Source organism: Pinus tabuliformis, chromosome 5_1 (genome assembly GCF_031772625.1).
Source record: "Pinus tabuliformis cultivar Carrire ecotype Pingquan chromosome 5_1, CPIR1, whole genome shotgun sequence".
NCBI classification, from domain to species: Eukaryota; Viridiplantae; Streptophyta; class Pinopsida; order Pinales; family Pinaceae; genus Pinus; species Pinus tabuliformis.
This window is the reverse complement of record NC_142305.1, coordinates 147215329-147241862: the sequence shown is the minus strand read 5'-3', so window position 1 is coordinate 147241862 and position 26534 is coordinate 147215329. Positions and strand designations below refer to the sequence as shown.

Below are 26534 nucleotides of genomic sequence, written 5' to 3'. Positions count from 1 at the left end.
TTTCAAATTCATTTTCACATAGATGTGACAGATATGTTAATTTTAATTTATCATTAGTAGTGAATAATATTATTTTTAATATTACATAGAGTGAATTGGTTTTTCAGTTAGGCATATTGTATTATTTCAACTGAGGATTACATAAATTGAAAAGGAAAATTGTTATTGGTTGGCCATAAGGGAAATCACTTAAACTAGTAATATAAGTTCAAAGTCTTCAGGTTGTTAAGACATCATTTAACTAAAGCATCTTGTAAATAGAAACTTAAAAAATAAATTGGTTTTGTGAGGCTTTGACATATATCAACATTCTAAGAAAAAAATACCATAGAAAAAAACGCCAATGGTAGGTTGGTTTGGTCACTTTGAAATATATCAACATGCTAAGTAAAAAATACTATATTGTTGTAAGAAAAAAAACGAATGAGTCATAACAACTATTGGGTAGAATTTTCATGGATAAGTATTGACTAGTCACTACCCTCAACCTAGGAGAAGGAGATATAAGTTAATCTTTTAGCTAGAATGGTAAAGTTGTGATATAATGTTATTTTTTTTACTCCACCAAATCTTATAGGATTCTCCTCTTGTACCTCCATATGCCAAGTGTACTTCCCTATACAACCTGCAATATTCAAATGACTTTTAATCTTGTAAGAAACTCATTGCATGATGGATAACGTGGCTAGAGAACATGCAATGCATCAACTTTAGTGTTCTCATGTTGTACCTCCCCTTTTCTTGTGAGTTGGCATCAATTTTTTACGCGTCAATCTAATAGAATTCTCCTCTTTTACCTCCCTAGGTGACCTCCAATATTCAAATGACTTTTAATCTTGTATTGACTTCATACCATGATTGATAAAGTTATAAGAGCACATGCAATGCACCAAGTATAGTCGGAGAAGCAATCCCTTGTGTGTTGGCATCATATCAAGATGGCGCTGGCACCGATTATTGGACAACCTCCTTAAAAGAACTCAAAGTAAATTATTATTGATATGACAGTTGAAATAATAGACATTTATATTATTACAAATATATATATGTGGGGTATATTTTAGGATAAATTTAATAAAATTAGGAAAGGAATATTTTTATTTAAACCATTTTAATATAATTTAAAATAAAAATAAAAAATTATATAGAAAAGTATAAAATATATATTATTAAAATTATATATCAATTTTATTATATTTATTGTGAGAATTATAATTATTTTTATATATTAGAAATATAATTATTTTTATATATTACATTTTTAATATAATTAGAGCTGAAAATATTTTATATATTTTATATTGAAAGTGCAGAATATATATTATTAAGATTAAATATATTTCTTCATAATATAGTTATAGAATTAGAAATACAAATATTTTTACTATAATTAGTAATAAATGAATTTTTCACCATAGGCCATTATTTTATTAGTATTATCTTATTAATATATTTTTAACATTAAGTCACTTCTTAGGAAAAGAATTTAACCTTATAATAAAAGTTATAACATTATTACTATTATCATTAACAATTATAAATAATGCAAAAATGTAACACTAGTTAGTAATAATAATATTAGTCTTTTAATAGAATTATTCAGATTATAAGTTAGTAATATTAGCTAAGTAGTATTAGTTTGAAGTTAATAATAACAATAATCTTACTATTATTTTTTACCCTGGACCATTATTGATAATAGTAATAATATTTATTTAATAGTAATATTATTAATATCTATATAAGACAACATTCACTTAAATATGGGATTTACCATAAGATTAAGATCTTTAATATTAATATATTATTCTTAATAGAATTATCCCCTAATATTTATACTATTTATAAGAATACTAATTTAATTTTTTTTTGTGTAAAGACTAATTCTATTAAAAGGAAATAAAAATAAGGTTACAAAGAGGCAGAAGCCTCAGATGAGAGCATAAGAGTGCTTTCAGGAGAACAGAGTTGTCCCACATTTGAGCAAAATCAGTTACAGTGATGCAAAAATTATACATAGAAGCATGTAAATTGCTAGCAAGCCATAGTGCGGAATTGGGATAACCCCTTTGGAACAGTGGAAACAAACACCTGTAGAAAGCCAAACTGTACATGTCATCTTGAAAACCACATACTGTCGAGCCAGAGAGACATAGAACCAGACCACCGAACCGCAGGAACAGAACCAGAACAATAGACTTCCGAGCCACAAAGACAAGGTACCAAAATGTTGAACCGCCGAAACAGAGACAGAACACCAAAACCAGAAGAGACCGAACCTGACCAGTGACCAAGGAGAAAACTCTGAGAAGGAAGCATCACATGTGGACATCCTGTTCCAGTGGCTCCTCGACGACCGGGCAGGCATTGCCATACCAGAAATCTCCATCACGATCCGCATCACCCTCTCCGCTGCCACCTGGAGGAACCAACATAGGACGGGCACCACTAGAGCTGCCAGCTATGGCAAGCGAGATAGTGGCATCATGTGAGCAGCCACCTAGTGGCCGAGAAGCGTCAGGATTGACCTCCTCACCATGCATATCGCCACACTTATCCTTCTTACCTTCATCTGCCGAAGGCTGCCCAGTACCAAGGCTGCCTGCAGTTCTGAGAATGCCCTGAGGATGCTCTGCCACAGTATTCGCAGGAGCTTGACTCTGAGCTTCTTCCTCAGAGAAAATTATGGTAATGTTAGCCGTGATGATGGGCTTATTCAAGCTACTCTGAAATTTAAAGTGAGTCGTTTGGAAAGCATTATGCGGGAAAGGTCTGCGAGTTGGACTGGGCGGTGGAGAATTCGCTTGGGAAGAAGACAGAGAGACAGGGGACATAGGCTGATCCACAGAATGAGCAGTTTGAGGCCACGTGCGACCACCACGGCTCCCGCCATGTCGGCTTCGCATACAATGACGTACCATGGCTAAGCGACTAGGGGACAACTCATAAGCACAGGAAACTTTAGAGGAGAGCCCTGACTGCACCGAAGGAACCTGGGGAGGGCTCAGAATGCAAGAAAGAGAATGGGATATGGACGACCCAGGATCAGGTATAAGTGCAACCAGGAACCGGCAGTGAACACCTGAGACCAATCCACTGCACAGGAATCCTGCATTCGGCGGGCAGAGGTTACAAGACGGGAAGCAAACAATGGGCTTGAAGGCCGAAGACTCCATGATAAAACCAACACCTTCTTTGTCTCGGCCGATGTGTGCATTAAAAACAACTTGCAGACGGACCTGCTCGCACCCTATGTGAGCCATTAGGATCCATGTGAAGACTTGGAGAATAGCGCTGGCCAACAGGTGGCAAGGCCAGGCGTCGTCCCTCATAAATGTCACCATTAATGCAAATGAAAATCACCCGCATCCGGGTTATAAGAATAATAATATTAATGTATATTAATAATATTATTAACAATATAAATAATTTATTTAAAAGTTTTTTAACAACCTTGACCCCTCCCCTTGGCCCTTGGTCAAATCTAGCCGTTAGAGGTCTTGTTTGTCCGTTGCTCAGTCAAATATCGCCGTTGGAATGGCCTGTTGTCCCTATTTAACTTATCGCTTAGATTGGATCTTCAACCTATCGTGAGGATGAACCACATTGGTTGGTTCGAAACGTGTCGACAAATGATTTTTTATGTGATTTTGCCGAAATTATTCTCACAAACATATTATAATTTTAATACAATTAGAAACAAGAATATTCTTGTACATAAATGTGGAATATATATTTTATGCCGTAGTCTAACTAGCTGGAGGAATTTCCCGGAAAGTTATGGAAATTCCAATCATATTTCGAGAAAATCCGGCAAGGATTTTTGTAAATCCAAGTTATAGTTGTTAAACTTTAAAATTTTAGGTGTACTAGAGGTTTTTGATGGCGTTGAATCCATTTCCACCATAAAAATAAGATTCAAACACTACCTCTACAAAAAATTTTGAAATTTTTTTAGGCGGATTCCAACCACTCTTAGTCGTCCGAGTAATTCCTTTGCCTTGCTGGACGACTCCATATTTTATTAGGCAAGGTTGCTTTTGTTATATAGCCCATCCAGATTGAATTGTATGATTTCAAAGTTAGATTTGCAACATTACTCAACGCATTTGTGAAGTTGTCGATAGGCTGAGACAACAATTTTTGAACTGTGAAGCGATGGACTCGGGAGATTCATGAAAAGAGCAGAGGCACACAGCACACCAACACAACTCAGAAACACTGAACGCAAGAACATACATCCATTCATCATTTAACAGGTATATATACAAGCTGGAGAAGTTTCTGAAGATGGGTTCAGTCGGTAGCTTCCTGGAGCAGCTTCCCCATTGTCAATGTATCCGCCGACTTCTAGAACATTAAATACAGTGGCTGATTTCTAGCATTAAATCATTGTTGAATATCGGTGGCAGGTAGTTGGAATTACCTTTGGTTTCCAACACTCCCCCTTAATTCCAACTACATACAATAAACAAGACACTATACTCTTAATTGCCATGCCTGCTGGTCTAAGTCTCAGCTAGGCTTACAACATAATTTGGATTTTCTACAATGTACAACTTATTTCTACATATTTCAAATTTAGCCTTTCCAAGAGGCTTGGTGAATATGTCAGCCACATTTTCATTTGTATTACAATATGATAAGTCAATTTCTTTTGATTGCAATTTTTCTCTTACAAAATGATGTTGTGTCTCAATGTGTTTTGTCCTTGCATGATATATAGGATTGTTTTCCAATTTGATAGTGCTTTGATTGTCACATCTGGTTATTGTAGGTGCTTGTTGTGTTTCTCCAACATCTTCAAGTATCCTCCTAAGCCATATTGCTTCACAAGTAGCACTGCATGATGCTTTATATTCAGCTTCAGTGGATGACAATGAAACAATTGGTTGTTTCTTACTGCTCCATGATATTGGTCCTGAACCAATATTGAACACGTATCCAGTAGTAGATTTTCTATCATCTGGATTTCCAGCCCAGTCAAAATCAGAATAACCTGCCAATTCAACATCAAATTCATCAGTATACATAATACCAAAATTAAGTGTTCCTTTCAGATATCGAAGGACTTTCTTCGCTGCTTTCCAATGGCTTTCACAAGGCTTAGCCATGAACTGACTAAGTATGCTGACAGAATATGCTATATCTAGCCTGGTAGTGGTGAGATAGTTCAGACTTCCCACCAGTTGATGGTACATAGTGCCATTCACCTCTTTGGTTCCATCATCACTGCACAATTTGACATTCTGTTCTAAAGGAGTAGATGTTGCCTTGCATTCAATCATATTGAATCTTTTAAGGATTTCCCTTGTATATTTGCTTTGTGTGATCAGTGTCTTACCAGGATCCCTCCAAACTTCAAGACCTAAACAATAATGCAATTCATCAAGATCCCTCATCTCAAATACATGTGACAACTGATTTTTAATTTCTTCAATCAACTTGCATGCATTTCCTATTATGATTAGATCATCAACATATACAGATATTAAAGCAACATTCTTGTCTTCATCTTCCTTGATGTATAAGTTAGGATCATTCTTGCTTCTCATAAAACCTTTTTCATAAAAGAAAGAATCAATTTTCACATACCATGATCTTGGTGCTTGTTTCAAGCCATATAAAGCTTTCTTTAACCTGCAAACCAAATGCTCTTGTCCCTGTTTTACAAACCCTTTAGGTTGAACTAAATAAACTTCTTCTTTTAACTCACCATTCAAAAATGCAGATTTGACATCTAACTGATGCATTTTCCAATTATATTTTGTAGCTAATACAATCATAATTTTAATTGTGTTCAACTTAGCTACAGGTGCAAAAGTATCTTCATAATCAATTCCCTCCTTTTGTGAATATCCTTTGGCAACCAATCTAGCTTTATGTTTATCAATACTCCCATCAGCATTAAATTTAGATTTATAAAGCCATTTGCATCCTATGGGAACTTTGTTTTTAGGCAATTCTGTTAATTCCCATGTGTCATTCTTCATTATAGAGTTATATTCTTCATTCATTGCATTTCTCCATTCTTCATATTCTTTAGCTTCATCATAGCTTGAAGGTTCTACAACATTCATAAATTGAGACATTAATGCATAATCTTTATACCTTACAGGTACCTCACTTTGACGTCATGACCTTCTTGGAGTTTTACTGCTTTCATCTTTCTTTTGGCTTTGTAGAGTCTCCTCTCCTCTCTTTGGAGTATCATGACTGCTTGATGCTCCTTGCTCTTGAGCTTGTACCTGTTCCTGTGCTTGTTCCTGTTCTTGTTCAACACTTGTGTCTAATTTGACGTAGTCATCAATATCATGCCATACACTAGTTTTATTTATTTTATCACCTTCATTTGCATTCTCATGAAACACCACATCCTAACTTGCAAACAGTCTATGAGTAATGGGATCAAACAACTTGTATGCTTTCTGACTATCACAATAACCAATAAATATGCACTTAATTGACTTTGCATCAAGTTTTCTTCTTTTTCTTTAGGAATGTGAGAAAATGCCTTGCAACCAAAAACTCTTAAATGACTTACTTTTGGTTTGTACCCATAAAATGCTTCAAAAGGTGTTTTAAGGTCTAAACTTTTGGTTGGACTCCTATTTTTCAAATAAACAGTAGTATTAATGGCTTCAGCCCAAAAAACATTAGAGATATATTTACCTTGAAGCATACTTCGTGCACATTCAACTAGTGTTCTGTTTTTCCTCTCAGCAACTCCATTTTGCTGAGGTGTATGTGGCACTGTAAATTGTTGCTGAATCCCATTGCTTTTACAATATTGATTAAATTCTCTTGATTTGAATTCTCCCCCTTGATCAGATCTCAAAATTTTGATGTAATTACCAGTTTGTTTTTCTATCATATTCTTAAATTCTTTAAAATACTCAAAAACATCACTCTTCTTTCTTATGAAATAAACCCATGTATATCTAGATCTATCATCCACAAAAATAAGAAAATACCATGCTCCACCAATAGATCTAGTTTGCATAGGTCCACATACATCAGTATGAATTAATTCAAGTATTTCCCTTTGCTTTTTTTCTTTATGTATAGGAAATTCCTCCCTATGTTGCTTACCAAGTACACATGCTTCACATTCAACATGATCATTCTTCAAGACAGGAAGCCCTTCAACCATAGTGTTCTTTTGAAGTAGCATTAAATCTTTGTGATTTAGATGTCCATACCTTTGATGCCATAAATCTACTGTTGATATTGCTATAGATGCCAAAACTTGATGACTTTTCCTGGTCACATCCAGCTTATACAAGCCTCCAACTCTAGTTCCTGTGGCAATAACCTTGTACTTATCTTGAATGTCTTTCACTACACACTTTGATTTAACAAATTCCACCTTTAAATCTTGGTCAGTAATAGTAGAAACAGAAATTAAATTCTTTTTGATATCAAGAACATACATCACATTATGGATCTGTTTCTCTTGTCCATTAGGCAAATTCACACTTATTACTCCATAACCTTGAACTTTAAGTGATCTGTTATCTCCTAGGCAAACATATGTTCCATCAATGTTTTCATGATATTCATCAAACCACTCCTTATTACAAGACATATGGAGTGATGCACCAGAATCAATGAACCAAGCATTCTTATCATCATTTTCCACAGACAATGCAGCATCAGAAACAAACAATTTAAGATTTTTAAATCCATCATTGATATCCTTGTCCACAAAATTTCCATTATGCCTTCTATTTCTTTGCCTAGACTCATTATATTTCCTTTTATAACAATCTTTAGAATGATGCCCAGGTTTGCCACAATAATAACACTCATCATTTCTCTTTAGAAATTTAGACTGTGTCATACCTTTTTGTTTTGCTTGAAACTTGCCTCCTTTGTTCTTGTCCCATGCCTTGCCTCTGTATGGATATTTGCCCTTGGCCACCAATGCCAAATCTGAACTGCTAGAGCCAAAATTAAAGTTCTTCATCCTCTCCTCCTCTTGTAGAAGAATTCCTGTCAATTCATCAAAAGAAGGGGGTTTCTCTCTAGCTGCAAGACTTGAAACAAAAATTTGATAATCTTGCACTAATCCATTTAATATGATGGTGACTAAATCAATATTAGACACCTTTTCACCAATATCTCCTAACTTATCACTTAAATCTTTGACACGAGATATGAAATTGCTTATACTTTCATTTGCTTCCATTTTTAGAGATAAAAGCTCAGTCTTCAAAAACAAGATTCGGTTTGTTTTTGTTGTTTGATACAAACCCTTCAACGTATCCCATGTTTCTTTTGATGTCTTACAATCTCTGATATGAGGAATAATGTTGTCCTTTACGGACATATGTAGCAACACCTTTGCTTTTGTCTCCCTTCTCTCCCAATCTGGAATAGAACCTGCAACAGTGGGTTTGGGCTCATCCCCACTCACAATGGACCACAAACTATTTCCTTCTAAAATAGTCATTAGCTTGAATTTCCAATTCACATAATTTTCTCCATCAAGTTTGGTGGATTCATTCATATAAGTATCAAGCAACAGATTTGCCATGATGTAAAAAAAACTTCCTCCAATCACCAAAATGCCACCAAATCTAAATCTCAAAAAACTCACACATGCACCATAAAAAATCTTTTCCTTTTCACTATTAAAAATTTCCAATTTTTTACGTTGCAAACAATATATATATATATATATATATATATATATTGCAAGGTAAAATAATATACTGTAGCTTGAATATAGAATTAACCAGTCGGACATAAACTCATTTCTGACATTACTGTAGTTTGTAGAAGATAAGTTCTTCCTAAATTAGATTGAGCTCTTTACCAAAATTAACAAGAGGTGGGAACTTCATGCATGCAGACCACAAAACTGAATTTTTTTCATATCCACGCACAAGTTCAAAAATTATCATACTTCATCCATGTATCAAAACACTGAAACTAGAGACCCTTAAATCTTCCAGCCCACAAATTTTAAATTAAGAGATCAAAACACAGATGACTCCGAACTTAAGCACCCACAAATCTGAGACCTCGTAGCTTAATGTGTCTTTACATAACATTCAAGCCTTCGGTTTCTTCGCTGTAGTCTTTCAAAAAAGGGAGCTGGAATTTCAAAACCTTAAGCATCAGCCGCACCAAAACTTAAAAAAAACATCACTCATGAGCATAAAATTTAACGCACAGTCACAGAACTTACTCAAATGCCGTTCTCTGCCACGGCCGCCACACTCACAAATACAGAAACTCAACTGCTTCACACGGCGCTCACCATATAGCAACACACAAATTCACAGCTACAGCTCACGGCTCACTTTACAGCGATATCTCACCCACTCTGATCGCTCGACTTGGGCTCTCACACTCAGCCCTCAACCTTGCTCCGATACCATGAAAAGAGCAGAGGCGCACAACACACCAACACAACTCAGAAACACTGAACACAAGAACATACATCCATTCATCATTTAACAGGTATATATACAAGCTGGAGAGGTTTCTGGAGATGGGTTAAGTCGGTGGCTTCCTGGAGAAGCTTCCCCATTGTCAATGTATCCGCCGACTTCTAGAACTTCATTAAATACAACGGCTGATTTCTAGCATTAAATCATTGTTGAATATCGGTGGCAGGTAGTTGGAATTACCTTTGGTTTCCAACAATTCACACTTGGTCAACCGACGTTTCTGGTTTATGTTATGGTCTTCGAAATGGTTCGTGTTTTACGAAAGCCTATTATATATTTATTATGTATTTATGATGAATTATATATTTATTATGTATTTATGATGAATTAAATTGGTTGGTTTGAAAATTTTGATAGTGGAAAATTTTTAACATATCTAATTTTTATTGACAAATTTTGCTTAATTTATTATGAATCAGAAATTTAAATAAAAAATACCTAAAAATAACTCTTAATTGTTTTTAATTTATTTTAAAATAATTAATTATCCGATTTAAACTAGTTATAACTGACCAGATTCAGATTCAATCAAAGCTTTCCTAACTCATCAGGTACGCCTCCCTTCGGGATTTCATTTAATTAGTTTGATATTATTTACCATTTGCTTCGGAAGGACAAGTTCATTTGGTCAGAAATTTAACGAAACATATAATTGAAATCAAAATAATGAAGCATGGTCGGTTACTTAATAAATAATTACTAAAAAAAACTCATGTTCGTCTTTTTCACGTCACGGATATCAGTATATTGTTTGACCAATTTAAATTTATTGGAGGCCGATACGTGCTTTTTCAAGATAATGATTTTCGTAATTTCTTGTCATGATATATTCATTTTTTGGTGTTGAATTCATAGTATAATAGTGTAAAAGCAGAAAATTGCATTTTGATCGGGCATTCATATGACGTTTGTAACATGCGAAGAATTTTATAATTAATTAATGTTGAAAATTTATATATTATTTAATTAAATGAAAATTTATAAATATTTGTTATTAATAATATTGAATATGAATATGAATATTCAATTTATGGTGGATGGGGATCGGGCATTCATATGACGTTTGTAACATGCGAAGAATTTTTAATTATATAATTAATTAATTAATGTTGAAAAATTATATATTATTTAATTAAATGAAAATTTATGAAATATTTGTTATTAATAATATTTAAATGAAAATTTATGAAATATTTGTTATTAATAATATTGAATATGAATATGAATATGAATATTCAATTTATGGTGGATGGGGATATGTGGATTTTTTAAATTGATGTTTAGATTAATTTTCAAAAGAATATACTTAATATATGTTTCTATCAACAATGATAGTGTGTAAGAGAAAGCATTCAACAGCTATAGTGTGTTAGAGAGTTAGGTTGTATTGACTTTTAATAAATTAAAAAAAATTGATATGTGAATGCCCACCAATTTTTAGAAATTTTCAAAACATACTTAATTTTAGAAAAACTGCATTATATCTTGGTTGTTGCCATGTGTGTGTTTAACAAGTTTGATTAGAATTAGAAGTTATCATGAGGAAAAAGAAAAAAATACATACATGAAAACACATAGATTAAAATAGTATACAATTTTAAAATATTTTAAAAAATTGCCTTGAATTCTATTAAATATTTCTGAAAGTTAATATTATTAAAATATAAAAATAGTAATTCTAAAAATATATTAAAATTAGATTATTATATATAAATTGTCATAAATATAAATTGAACAGTATCAAAAATATATTAAAAAATAATATTTAGGATTGTTAGGTAAAATAGTTGTTAATATGATCGAAAATATATTAATTAAGTCATTTTGAATGGTTACATAAAATAATTGTTATCTCCCACCGAAGTGAAAAAAATTTGTTATAATGACTATTCAAAGAAAATTGTTATAATTTCTATTAAAAAAATTTATAATGACTATTTTCTTATAGATATAGTCTCACCTTGTAACTGAGGGAGAGAGAGAGAGGTTGAGAAGATTTCATGAGTGTCCTCTTCGGTGGAGTTGAGAAGGTAATTTTCTGACTCATCTAATTAAATGACGTCAGAGAGAGAATGGTCCCTTTCGTATGTGTAACGCGTATGAGGCAGCCGGGAATAGGGACTGGAATGTAACGCGTATGAGGCAGCCGGGAATAGGGACTGGAATGTAACGCGTATGAGGCAGCCGGGAATAGGGACTGGAATGTGCCTTGTTCCTATATGGTTGCTTCTGTCTGCAGGCTATAAAGCCAATCCCCTTTGAAGGCATCGATAGCCTGAGACAACAGTTTTGGAACTGTGAAAAGATGGAGTGTCGATCCTTATGCTTTATGTTTGCAGTGGTGATGGTTTTGGGAATGGCACCTGTGTCAGAGGCGAAAGTCCATTACCATAAATGGAAACTAAGTTACCAAAACTGGTCTCCTGATTGTATGCAAGCAACGATCATCTCCATTAATGGGCAGTATCCAGGTCCGACGATCAGAGCTCGGGAAGGAGACACCATTGTCGTTGAATTAAAGAACCAGATGCCCACTGAAAATGTTGTCATTCACTGGCATGGAATTCGCCAGGTGCGATTCGGTTTTCATTAAAGTAATTTGAGAGATAAGTCTTATTTTGATTGATTGGTTCTTTCTTTCCCCACCATATGTGCTTTTGGTAACGTTCATGTGCTTCAGTACGGAACTCCGTGGAATGATGGAGCTGCTTCCATATCTCAATGTGCGATTCAGCCGAGCACGACTTATATTTACAAATACATTGTTGACAGAGTATGTTTAGATCATATTTCCTTTTCCACAATTGCATCTTAGCATGGTTATATTTCGTTGCGATTCTGTAAGAAGACGGCCGCTAATGTTAATTATGTGTGCAGGCTGGGACATATTTCTATCATGGCCACTATGGTCTGCAGCGGTCGGCCGGTTTGTATGGGTCTTTGATAGTCGACTCCGCAAAAACAGAGCCCTTCGTCTATGACGGAGAACTCAGCATCATCCTCGATGACTGGTGGCATACTAGCACTTACCAACAGGCCGTAGGCCTCTCATCCAATCCCTTCGTCTGGGTTGGAGAACCTCAGGTATTATTCTGCCATGGCACTACTTTTTTGTTTGTTGGTGAAACTTGGAAGTCAAATTAACAGAAGTGAATTTCTGGATTCAATGTATTGCAGTCCCTATTGATAGAGGGCAGAGGAAAATACGATTGCTCGCTAGACCGTAGTCAAACATGCAACGTCACCAGCAGCCAATGCTTACCGTACATTTTAGCAGTGAAGCCTGGCAAGACATACCGCCTACGCATCGCCAGCGTAGCTTCCTTATCGGCTCTCAATTTTCTGATTCAGGTGAAATAACAGATTCATGGATTCTACACTCTTTCATCTCTAATCAAAAGTTAAAATGTGAACTAACTATTTGTTCTATGTTTTTCAGGGACACAACATGACCGTTGTTGAGGCGGACGGGCACTACGTGGAACCGGTGGAGCTGGAGAATCTGGACGTGTATTCGGGAGAATCGTACTCAGTTTTGATAAGGGCCGATCAGGATCCCTCCAAAAACTATTGGGCAGCTGTGAATGTGAGAGGGCGGAAGCCCAATACGACTACGGGCCTGGCCATCCTCAACTATCTCCCCAATCTCTCCACCAAGGTACCCACCACGCCGCCTCCTCCGAGCCCTCTCTGGAACGATTATGCCTATAGTAAGTCGCTCGCCAAGAAGTTTGTGGCCCTCACCGGACACGAAGAGCCTCCTCCTATGAAACCCACCAGACAGTTGATCTTACTGAACACACAGAACAAGATCAATGGATTTGTAAAATGGGCCATCAACAACATATCGCTGGTTCCTCCTCCCACTCCATACCTGGCCGCCATGAAATACAAAATCCAGGGCGCCTACGACACCACGCCCCCTCCTGACGCCTACCATCCCCGAGATTACAACATCACTATCCCTCCCACCAATCCAAATGCTGTTGAAGGGAATGGTGTGTACGTATTCGAGCTGAACTCTGTGGTAGATGTGATTCTCCAGAATGCAAACACACTGACTGCAAATAACTCGGAGATCCATCCATGGCACCTGCACGGTCACGATTTCTGGATTCTCGGCTACGGCGATGGCGTGTTCGATCCTCGAGAGGATCCCAAGAAATACAACTTGGTGAATCCTCCTCTTCGTAACACGGTGGCGCTGTTTCCCTACGGATGGACAGCTCTGCGGTTCAGGGCAGACAATCCGGGAGTGTGGGTTTTCCACTGCCATTTGGAAGCCCATTTTTTCATGGGAATGGGGGTGATGTTCGCAGAAGGTATTGAGAAAGTAGGAAGGTTGCCTCGTTCCGCCATGGGATGTGGACTGACACTGAACAAAATGATGCATAACTGATCCATGGTTGACACGGATACATGTACTAGCTATGTTCTACCGCAAGAACAAAAAAATAGATGACTAGTTTTCAGCTCGTATTTGTTGCAGCTGTACAGAAACAAATGTGTGCCATATGGTATAAATTGCCCCATTCTTATTGTTTAATGGAATGTTGCAGTCCTACCTGACCTGATCATCATCGCAAAATATGGGATGCTTCTGATGGTTAACTTCACCTTATTACACATTTACATTATTCAATATCTACGTTTTTCCGTTTGCCTGTCTGTACAGAAGGTAGTTGTTAAATCAGTAACGGGGACAATTATGGTTAGATTATTCAATATTTATGTTTTTCCGTTTGCCTGTCTGTACAAGAGGTAGATTAGATGTTAAATCCTGTCTGTACAAGAGGTAGATTAGATGTTAAATCATTACTGGGACAATTATTGTTGGTTTGTTTGTACAATAGATATAAATTTATTAAATTTAATTGTCAAATTAGTAACAGGGATAATTATTATTTATTGTTATAGGTTAGTGTAAGTTGACTCATCACTATTATTTATGCTGACTCATCATCATTATTTAAAGAAAATTAGAATATTTGGAATTATTTTATTGGTTGTTTGTAGGGGACAAATTTTAATATGTTTCTTTACATTAAAGGAAAACTAAGTCTTACCAAAGTAAAAGCTATTTTAGAACATACTCCAAGCCCAATTTTACTTTCTCAACGAACCATATGATGTGTAGCTCAAATAAAATAAAATAAAATAACTACTTTTGTAAATGATGGAAGTGAGGGTTAAATTTGACATGTATTTATAGATATTTTCTATACTTAACCATCTAATACCCATCATTTTAAAATCTGCATGTTAGTGACGATAATTATCTAATTTTACAAACCATATATAAGCAATTCTAAATAAAATTGCAAGAAGAAAAAAAAAACTAGCAATTCCAGATAAGCATAGAGTGCCATGAAGTTTAAAGGTCTAGACTCACACGCACCATTATTTAAAGAAAACTAGAATATTTGGAATTATTTTATTGGTTTTTGGTATGGGACAAATTTTAATATGTTTCTTTACATCAAAGGAAAACTAGCTCTTACCAAAGTAAAAGCTATTTTAGAACATAGTCCAAGCCCAATTTTACTTTCTCAATGAACCATATGATGTGTAGTTCAAATCAAATAAAAATAAAATAACTACTTTTGTAAATGATGGAAGTGAGGGTTAAATTTGACATGTATTTATAGAGATTTTCTATACTTAACCATCTAATATCCATCATTTTAAAATCTGCATGTTAGTGACGATAATTATCTAATTTTACAAACCATATATATAAGCAATTCTAAATAAAATTGCAAGAAGAAAAAAAAAACTAGCAATTCAAGATAAGCATCGAGTGCCATGAAGTTTAAAGGTGACTCACAGGACATGTCCGTATCTATGAGCCATTGATATTCTTTATAAAACACTTACTTTTCTTGTTTGTGTGGGTGGAATGAGGGCATTCCTTTTGATTTTAAGAGTTCTATGTAGTTTCTTTATTGTTGGTACACTAGTGATAGATTCAGGTTTTTAATAAAATGGTTTTTTATTAGTTTGATTAGGAAACAAAAATATTTTGTAGTTAGATATGGAAGTCTCAAATGTGTGGTTACCAAGGCTATGATGCTTTGGATATATTCATACTTGAATCTAAACACAATTGAGTTTGGACCTCTTAGGTGTTAGCAACACTGCCCGAGAGCTCTATTTGTGCCAGAAGATTAAGAATTTCTTCAAAATACATGCTATGCATATGATTATTGTTTGACAAGTAAGAATCCTCCCAAATTCATATTTGAAAGTGGGTTCAAACTTGTTTTATTATTTACAATGTCTTGCTTTAATCTAAGTGATCATATTAAAAGTTGAGATCAACTATTACTCTTAAGAACGTATTATAGTTAATATGCTTAACTATACTAATTGAAAACTTTTCAAAAAAGTAATTTAGTCTAATTTATAAAATCTTTAAAATTATATAAATACTAATTATATGTAATTTCACCACATTATTAACTACACTTACAATAAAAATAAATACTATTAAATATATTTAACTTTTTTTAAGTAATATAAAAAAAATGTAATTTGCTGGAATATATTTAACTTTTTAATTTTGAAAATATTTTTGAAAATAATATAAATGACCCAATGTAATTTAATTGAATATATTTAACTTTTTAATTTCGAAAATGTAATTTTAGGTTAAAATCAAAATTAATAAATTTATTAAGAAAAACACAAAGAACGAAAATATGCTTTTATATTCGCAACAAAGTCACATACAATATAATGTTCAAACGACAAGTAACAATAAAATTCATATAATGTTCAAACGACAAGTAACAATAAAATTCAAAGGACAATTTTGCATAAACATATAATTTTGCCCATCAAATGTATATGAAACTTAAGTCAACTCCGTTCTCCGTGATTTGGCCAGGTGCTCATGCGTGAATCTTCGGTACTCTCACTCTCCGGTCTCTTCGGCCATCTCTATCAACGAAGGCATTCATTAAAAGAACTCTTCGACCCATCCTCATCAATAAAGGAATTAATTAAAATAATTTGTATGGAATCTTCTTTGGCTTTGGAGATTTTATTGGCAGAGGAAGCCGACTTTTCTCCGTTTTATTTTGCTTTAAAATTGGGATACTTTTAATTTTAATATAATTTGAATTTTAAAAAAAAATTCAAAATATTAATATTTTATAAAATCACAGTGGTATATGTTTTAATAATTGCTAAAATTTTGTGGTTTAAAAGTCAAAATTTTCCCTATATATTTTTTAAACATTTCAATATATTATTTTTTAGTGATGGTTAAAGTTATGTGATTCATTTCACTTATTTCAATCTTATTTTTTCATCCTTGTAAGTTAAGTGGACTATTAAAAAATCATGAGAAATTAGTTAGTTACAACTACTCCTCATAGAAATGGTCATAGATGAATGACTTACTTAACTCAGTTGAATCCCAAAAAATGATATCTAATATAATGCACTGCTAAAACCCCTCAATACTTAAACACAAAAGAGTGAAGGGAACTCTACTTGAATGGTTCATGAGGCACAATACTTGCTAAGGTTTTGCAAATGGGGTAGCAAGCTAAGTAAGCTTCATTGTGGGGAAAATTCCATAGTTAAGAACGTTTGAGCCATAGGTGATTTGAGATGGGGCCAAAGGCGATCTCGAATGGGTGACCTTCCCAGAAAGTCTTGGTGAATCCCAAAATATCTAATATTATTTTTTTTCAATATTAAAAAAAATTGAAAAGGAAAATATAATATTGAAAGTCTCAAAAACCCCTTAAAATTTGTTGTCAATAATATATGTTGCAAACATAATTATATCTTGGAACAAAATGTATATTTTTACATCAATAACACGTTATAAGAATTTATGTATTCATCTATATAGCCAACTATACTAAAAATTATATAATACCCAATATATATTTAACTTCTTAAAAATTCCACATTATAGTGAACAATATAAATCTCAAATTACCAACCAAGTTTATGTTTGGAATGTGTTCATATATAAATGCGTATAAACAATTTTTAAAAATATACATTTATATGCTCAATTATTATTACTCATTTTTCAAACTAAATTAAATTATAATTTATAACAATTATTTGTTAATATAATCTAACCACCTTTCACTGTATAATGCAAAATATCAATATGCAAAATATACTATTAATTTGACAAACACTAATAATTATATATTATTAATTTGACAAACACTAATAATTATATATTACTAATTTGACAACTGAATTACGTAAATTTTTCTATTCCATTAAAAAACCAAAAAAACTATCAACTTTCTAATTAAAAAAAAACGACTGATTTAAACGAGGTGCCACTGCCATGTGTTCGTTAATGTTTGCATGGGAGTGGCATTATCAAATGCCCTTTCGACCATTCTTTATGATGGTTGTCGAATTGAAAGGACGTCTAATAAGTGAGCGACGTAGTAGATGAAAATGGGTAAGTTAAGGATAATGATGCGTGGGGTGCCTTTTGTCGCGAGGAAATATTAAACTATAACGTAAATGGCAATGTAATTTTAAAATGTCAATGTCGATGTCGGACGAAATTACATTTCGTCTATTATTGTCTATAAGGGTCGCTATTTTTTAATTAGGGTTATATAGTAGTTGGTATTTTTTATTTTATTTAAATATAGTATAATTAAATTAAAAATTAATAAAAATAAATATTAAGAAATAAGTGTGTTGAATGTATGAAATATAATTTATTATTATTGTTTATATTAGTATATATATATTTTAATATATATGCTTATTTTGTCTGTATATATGTGTTTTATTTTTTATTAATATGTATAATTTTATAATTTATTAAAATAGTTTTTTAATATAATAATAAGTCATCTTAAATTGAAATGTGGAAAAAAACTATAATTCATGAAATCGAGAATAATAGAAAAAAAAAAAGAAATAAAACTTAAAATAAAAAATTAGTAACTAATAGATATGGAAGTTATTAAAACAACCCATAATAAGACCTCAACTATTCACCTTACACATAAATAAATTTAAATAATAATAATAAAAAATAACAAGAAAATGAATTCCCAAGGTTAAAGTATGGATAAACGACCAAATTCAAAGACAAAATTGAATGCCTAATACCATATCCCCCGCAGGTATAATAATGTGATTGATGTAATAGGAGTCCAGGTCAAATTAAATGTTATGTATAATATTGGTATAGTATATAATAATGTGATTAATGTAATATGAGTCCAAGTAAAATTAAATGTTATGTATAAAAGTGGTATAGTATATGTTATTTTAATAATGTGGTTAATGTAACAAGGCTGCATAGCTAGTGTTTGGTGCCCTTAGATTAAATATAGCTAATTTAAAACATTTTTTTGTAAGTTTGGCAACAATGAGGCTACATTATGGTCATGTCCAAGAATAATAGGCAAATAGGACAAAGAGTTGAACCAGTGACTTAACATCTCACCTAATCATTGTCTATCCATAGTCCCATAGACAACTAAATTAAAACAATTAAAATATGGAATTGTTTTACATTTTATTTATTGATTTTAGTTTAATTTAATATATTGATTGATTATATATTCATTAATTGTAATTGTAATTTAATTAATTTTATTTATATGTAAATTTAAAATGTAAAAGAATTAAACTTTTGATTAAAGTAAAATAAATTATTCTACTATTGATTTGTTATAAGTTAGGTGGCGTGACATGCTTTGCTATAATTTTGTAGTTACAGTTGTAACCTAACTCTTTTCCTTATTTCCTCCCCATTTTAAAACAAATTGAAAATTATAGTGACTTTTCCTTCAAATAAAAAAGACAATTTTTTAGTATGGTAGTGATGTTGTAACTTAATGTGCCTAGTTCAACATTTTGATTAAATCAATTGTTCTATCTATCTATCTATCTATCTATCTATCTATCTATCTATATATATATATATAAACTTTTTAACTCAATCAAAATAGAATTAAAAAAAAAAAAAGAATTGTTGACCCATATTTTTAACCATAATTATTATGCTTTAGCCTTCACAATCAACAAAAACTTCTTAATTCAATTTTATATCACTTATATATAATATTTAATATCACTCTGAATGATATTTTATTAAGTTGATAAAATATTATATTTTATATTGAATCATACTTTCAACCTAAAAATATCTCTACTTTATTAAAAATATATTGTTATCTTACATTAGAAATCACACATATATATACCTCGCATCAAATTCTAATTTTACACAATATTACATTTGCATCAATACATTAAAATATATCATAACATCCATTAATAAAAATAAATATTATATACCATCAAACTTACAACTTTTATAAAATAAAACAATCACAATTTATTAATAAAATAAAAATTATAATAAAAAATTTAACTCCGGGACCTGCCCATAGCCTTGTAAAACTATTTTCCAATGTGCCATCAGCAAGGAAGTTTTACGGCGAGGCTGAAGACTATGTAATACTTGTGCCTGCAATGATAACTGACATACAACTATGGTCATTTCATAAGATCTCCCTATACATGGCTTCATAAGATCTATATGACTAGATATGGTAAAAGAATGTTGCACTTTATTGACAAGGCACAACATTCATCTATCAAATCATGCCTTAGTGAGGCTCCTTCTATGTTAGTATATTGCATGTATTTTAATGGCAAATATCATTAAAAGCCATTTAAGGAAGGGATCTTTGTGTAGGAAAGACCACCATTCTTCCATGACGTACAGTACAGGAAGAAGGACAAAGTTTTGAATAGATGTGTCATGAGTGGCTTCATCATTGCATGAAGAGCAGTTTTCATATTTCACTTTCATAGCTATCACATTATGCCAAAATCAATTAAAAATGCTATACTAGTGCATCTTCTCATGGGTGATATAGCTGAGTTCAATTTTTGCTTTAAATACATTTTCAAAAAATAAATTAATATTTTAAAATCCCCTTAAAATCCTCGAAATAATATTTTAAAATATTTTTAGATAAATAAAATTAGATTATCTTCCAAATAAATATAATTAGATTATCTTCCATATTAACAATAAATTATAATAATAACTTAAAAATAGATAAAAGTAAATTGGATGATGTTTAATGTTAACACAACTTTATTATTAATTGGGAATAATGTGAAAAGAAATTGTTATGGCATGTCACATCGCATAACGAAATAATTAAGTTTTTTTATGTGCTGTCAATTTTACATATACAAGTTTGCACATTTATGAAAGGAAACATTATTAGCAAGTTCCATCAAAGAGTTGATGTAAGAGCATTTTCCATGCACAAACATGATGGGCCGTTTTCTTTTTAATCTTGGTGTAATGCAATATTTTCCCATTTTATTTCAATATCTTGTTTTAATATATAATATTATTTTAATATCTTGCTCTAATATATAATATTTTGTATAGTATTTGAATAAAGTTATGGAATTGAATAAAGTTATGGAAATTTTAATTATATTTTGAGAAAATTTAGCAATGATTTTTTAAATTTAAATTACAATTGTTAAATTTTAAAATTTTAAGTGTTTTAAACGTTTTTGATGGCGCTGAATCAATTTCTACTATTAAAAACATGATTCTACAAGAAAAATTTTCCCAAATTTTTTTCCCTACTTTTGACAATCCTCATCATTCCTCCTCGTTAAACAACTCCTTTTATTACTGGTACCGAAAGGAGGACTCCTTTTATTGCTGGTACCGAAATTTTATTTAGAAGGGTTGTGTTGGAGTAATTCCTATTTGTTTTACGAGTGTGATTATGTTTATGAATGGTTAACATCTCTTGGTTTTTAGGCGATTTAAATTTTTTTAACTAAATGTTTTAGAATGTAATATTGATAGTGTATGTGTTAATGTTTTTGTTTTGTTTGATGTTTATTCAAATAAGATTCAGTGAAATTTAGTTTCATTATATATTTATAGTTTTAGATTTATTTTCAACTCAATTCAGATGATCAGATAAACTATCATACAATCAAAAAATTGTATTTTTGATATCCTATAAAAAAAAATATCAAATATCTTATATTGTATATATATACTATTACATTATCTAATGAAAAACTTAACACGTGAGTTCTGAGTAAGAAAATTGCAACAACTCCCGCTTTAAAAGTAGGAATAAAGATTTGAGTCTGTGGTTATATTCAAACATCGATACCTCTAATACAAATATTCCAATAAACCAAGATGCGCCCTAATCATGACGTTTTTCCATTAATTAATATTGGATTATCTTTCATATAAGAATGGGAAAGGTGTTGCATTGGAATACAAGTATATAATGTTAGAAAGAATTACAATGTGAAAGGAAATTATTGTTGTAACAATAACGTATAGGTTTTAATTTGGAAAACTCAAACACAAACGCAAAACATGAATAGATTTATTATGATTATATGGTTTAAATGAGTTAAAAATAGTCACACTCTGAATATAGTGAGATTTTAAATTAACATATTATAATGGAGAATTTTCAAAAATTTTAAATGTTTCAATTATATGTGACTCATAGAATCTAATACTATGGGCTATGAAACTATGTATTTGAAACCACTATTATGGAGCTAAGAACGCCAAATTTACCCTAACATTGCCCCCTTAACTTTTAACAGAAGAATCTTCCTCTTTTAGGACCTAGCTAACTCCAATAACTAGGTCTTATAGTCATATGCTCGTGTATATGTAATTTCCAATTTTTATCTCCAATGTCAAATTTTTTTAGTTATTGCTTTCTATCTGACCATGTTGGGCCTCTATTTCCTTTCATGTAATCTTCACATATGTGTTTCAAATCACAATTGAGCTTCTTTATGTTAACTTCGACCTCCATCATACAATGTGATGGCATTTGTAACCATCACCTTTTTCTATAGGCCACAATCTCTTGGCTTTGATACCATAGGTAGAAATAAAGACAATGGGGTATAAAATAATTATAGTAATAACAACACATAAAACATAGATATTTTAACATAAAAAAATTAAAATTAGTAAAAACAAATTAATAGAGTTATTAATTATTTTGTTACAATATCATGGCTCAATACCATGTCTTATCAATACCACATGCCCAAAAATCATAACTTATTTCACAATCGAAATATTTTATAAAAAAATTATTTTAATTTAATTTTATGATGTTTTTTATTAAATCTAAATGCAAAAAGATTATAATTACTTTTGAGTTATATCTAAACCAGCGATCCTCACTACTAAAAATATTCCCACAGACAAGGTTTAAATAAAATTAAAAATGAGAATACTTTTAAAAATTTGGAGAAGATTATTATAGACTTGGGGAAGCAATGAGAGCGCAGTTAAGGTTTCAACATACACTGCAAACACTCTGAACCTTTCTGATAGGCGCAGACTGAAGCGATCTGTCCAAGCTTGGAAGAAGAATGAGCATCCAAGGCGTGGGTGGGGGGGAGGCCCCCTCCTACACAAACATAATAGCTAGAGAATCAAGTACGCAAGGCGCAGGAGCAGGTAGAAGTGACAATGAAAATGGAGATATAAATGGAATGCTAGTACTGGGGGCTCAATGGAAAACCAGAATCAAAGGACAATGCATGCTTAGAGTTGTCAAGAAGCTGAGGTTTGTAATACCAAACAAAAAACTCAATACATACAGGAAATATATGAAGGACCATGCACTAATCTGCAAATTTATCGGTGCATGGCCGTTAGAGAAAGAATTGTTGAAATGGATAAAGCACAAATGGCAGCCGAAGGGCACACAAAGTTGACGCTGGGGCCAAGAGGGTTTTTTACAGTGATCTTCACCAGCCTCGAAGACAAGGAAATAATAGTTGAGAACGGGCCATATTTCTACTATAATGCAGGACTCTTCATGAAGCACTGGGAGGAATGCTACAATCTAGATCAAGAAAAGTTGATGGCAACCCCATTTTGGGTAAGATTTTTTGGTTTTTCGGTGGACTTTTGGGATCCAGAAATACTGGAAGGGATAGGAAACTCAATAGGGAGCTTTTTGAAAGTGGGTGATACCACAAGACAAGGAAGATATACCTCATATGCAAGAATATGTGTTTACATGAATATAACGGGACCTATACCGGAATACATAGAGCTCGAATATCAGGCTGAAGTATGGCAACTCCAAAAGCTCAAGGAAAGGGTAAATGAAGGAGGAAAAAGAAGGGTTCCAAGAGGTCCCGAAGAAGAAATGCAATATGAAGACTCTAGTTAACCTGACCTAACAACAGCCAAACAAAGGGTCAAACCTGGGAAACCGCTTTGAGGTGCATTAAGGAAGAAGAGGAGAGCTCTATTGATTCTAGAGACATAAAGAGATCAGACAATCCCCAACAACATAGAAAAGGTGGATAAAAACCAAAAAGGAAAGTGGAAGAGGAACCTCAAGAGAAGGAATCCCTAGTGATATAGGAGGAGCAAGCTAACATGGACATAGATAGAACGAAAGAGGAATTGAGTGCGGAGGAATAGGTGATGATAAGGTTAATAAATGAATGGAAGCATCTAGATGAGAGATTTATCCCTGAAGAACAAAAACAACTATACCGAGACACCTTCCAAATTTTTAAAGCTAATTAGGTTTCGCTAAACCTAGATCAGCCAGACAAGTTGGGCTCACAACCAAGACAAGGGTTGGAGATAATAGCAACAAGAATAGGTGGGAAGAAGAGGGGTCATAAAAACCAACAAGAATCCATTCATATGGTGGGAGACATGTTGGTAAATTTCGGAAGGGTGATATCGCTATCAACAGTATTCCACGAACTCAACAAACCTTCCCAATGATTATTACATCCTGGAATGTCAGAGGCCTCAATAGCATGGGAAAGAAAAGATACTTGAAAAAAAGGATTTGCAAGGACAATATGAGCATAATGATCATTCAAGAGACAAAAATCTTTGAAAGAAGATTGAAATAAATCCTACAAATTATGAAACTGCAATATGAAGTGATGTCTCAAGATTCCAATGGCACTTCGAGGGAACTCGGCATCCTATGGAATCCAAAGTATGTGATATTTTATGAATGGGTAAGCTTGTCGCTTATCCTATCAGGAGAGTTCAAACACATTGGATCTAGATACTAGGCCATGCTTATGGGGGTATATGGGCCTCACATTCTAGGGGAAAAAGAGGCTTCCTGGACAATCTAGGAAACTAAAATGATTACATGAGGAGGAACTATGAATTCTGGGAGGGGAATTTAATGTCATCACTTCGTTGGAGGAAAAGAAATGGAGTATTAGGAGAATGGGTGAGGATATGGAGGCATCCAAGGACGCTATAGAAGGGATGCACTTAGTAGATGCAACCACAATCAATGGAGTATTCACTTGGAACAATTAAGGAGTGGAGCAACACAATAGGTAGCATCTAGACTAGACCAATTCCTTGTGTTAGAACATGTCATTAGCCGAGGCATCTTTATCGAAGCTTTGATCCTTTCAGGGCTGGGTTCAAACCACTGGCTGATAAGTATGGAGCTGGATCTCAAAACTAGCCCAAAGAATATGCCCTTCTGCTTCGAATCATTCTGGTTGCGAGATCCACGGTTTATGAAAAAAGTGGAGGGTTGGTGGAAGGATAGTGAGGTGTAGGGGAGAAAACTCATACATACCTTCCATCTCAAACTAAAAGAACTAGAATCCTAGATCAAGAAATGGAATCAGGAAGTGTTTGGGAATATCCAGAAAGATAAGAAAAAACTAGAAGAAAGCATGAAAGAAGTGCAACGGAGAATCATAAAAGAAGGCATATCAAGAAGGTTGGTAGAAACAAAAGGGAGGTTACCAAGCTAACTCGAAGAAAGAAGAAAGAAAGAAGATATTATGTGGAAGAAGAAACGCCAAATCCAATGGCTCCGGGAGGGGGAACCCAACACTCGGTTCTTCCATAAGGCTATGATTCAACACAAGCAACATAATCGTATTTTCTCACTCAAAGATGAAGAGGGGAATTGACTCGTCCAACATGAGGAGATGGAAGGGTTGGTAGTCAACCACTTCAAGAAATTTCTATCGGAACTAGACCAGAGCAGGGAGAATGTGTTTGGGAGAGTAACACAACATATTCCCAAGCTAGTCTCGCAGGATCAAAATATTACCCTAATGCGGGCAGTGACGTTGATATGGGTAGAAGAGGTAGTCAAAGGAATTGCCAAAAACAAGGCTCGGGGACGAGACGGGTTTACAACATAATTCTACTAAGCATCTTGGAAATTCATAGTTCAGGAAATCCTGGAGGCGGTGGAGGAATCACGCTGAAATCCAAAGGTATGTCCGAGTTTAAATTTGACATTCATAGCTTTAATTCCAAAATCGGAAAAATTGGAAAACCCTCAGGGGTTTAGACTGATTTCTCTTTGTAATTTCATCTACAAAATTATCTTGACCATCATTGTCAAGCATCTTAAACCACTCTTCCTAATCTTGATATCACTAGAGCAATATGGTTTTGTGGAATAATGACAAATTCTTGATGGTATCATAACCTCCCAAGAAATGGTTCACTCCCTTAAGCATCTCAAAATGCCCAGCATGATGATCAAGCTAGACCTATCCAAAGCCTATGATCACCTGAGCTGGTCCTACCTCACAAAGCTATTGTTAGCCTTTGGTTTCGAGAGAGATGGGTAAAGTGGATTCTAGCTATGATGTCAACTATGGTGTGCTCCATAATGCTCAATGGCTCCCATTCCAGAACGTTTAATCCTACACGGGGTCTTCGAGAAGGAGGCCCTATCTCCCCTTTCCTCTTCATCCTTGCTGCTAAGGGTCTGGGTAGGTTCTTGAAAGATGAGGATTGATGTTCTCACCTAAAAGGCCTCCAACCCTGGGGTCCTGATCTACCTATCACCCATCAACAATTTGCAGATGACATTATGCATTTTTTCCAAGTCTCTCTGAGGGAAGTTCGGAAAATTAAGGAAATTCTGCAAGAATTTATGATGGCTTAAGGCATATTAATTAACAATGAGAAATCAAACATCTTCATTTTCAACACCCCTAGAGCCACTCAAGTTTTCTCAGCTCGCATAATGGGTTTTGGTA

General features: G+C 33.3%; 1 protein-coding gene across 1 annotated transcript; it reads left to right on the top strand.

Moving 5' to 3' along the window:
- The first annotated feature begins 11775 nt into the window (after window positions 1–11775).
- Window positions 11776–13860, top strand: LOC149163844 (L-ascorbate oxidase-like). Its single transcript, XM_089430819.1, has 5 exons — window positions 11776–12033; window positions 12142–12234; window positions 12339–12545; window positions 12639–12812; window positions 12901–13860. Exons 1-5 carry the CDS (start codon window positions 11791–11793, stop codon window positions 13858–13860), a joined length of 1677 nt encoding a protein of 558 aa, XP_089286945.1. The 5' UTR covers window positions 11776–11790.
- Window positions 13861–26534: the final 12674 nt, after the last annotated feature.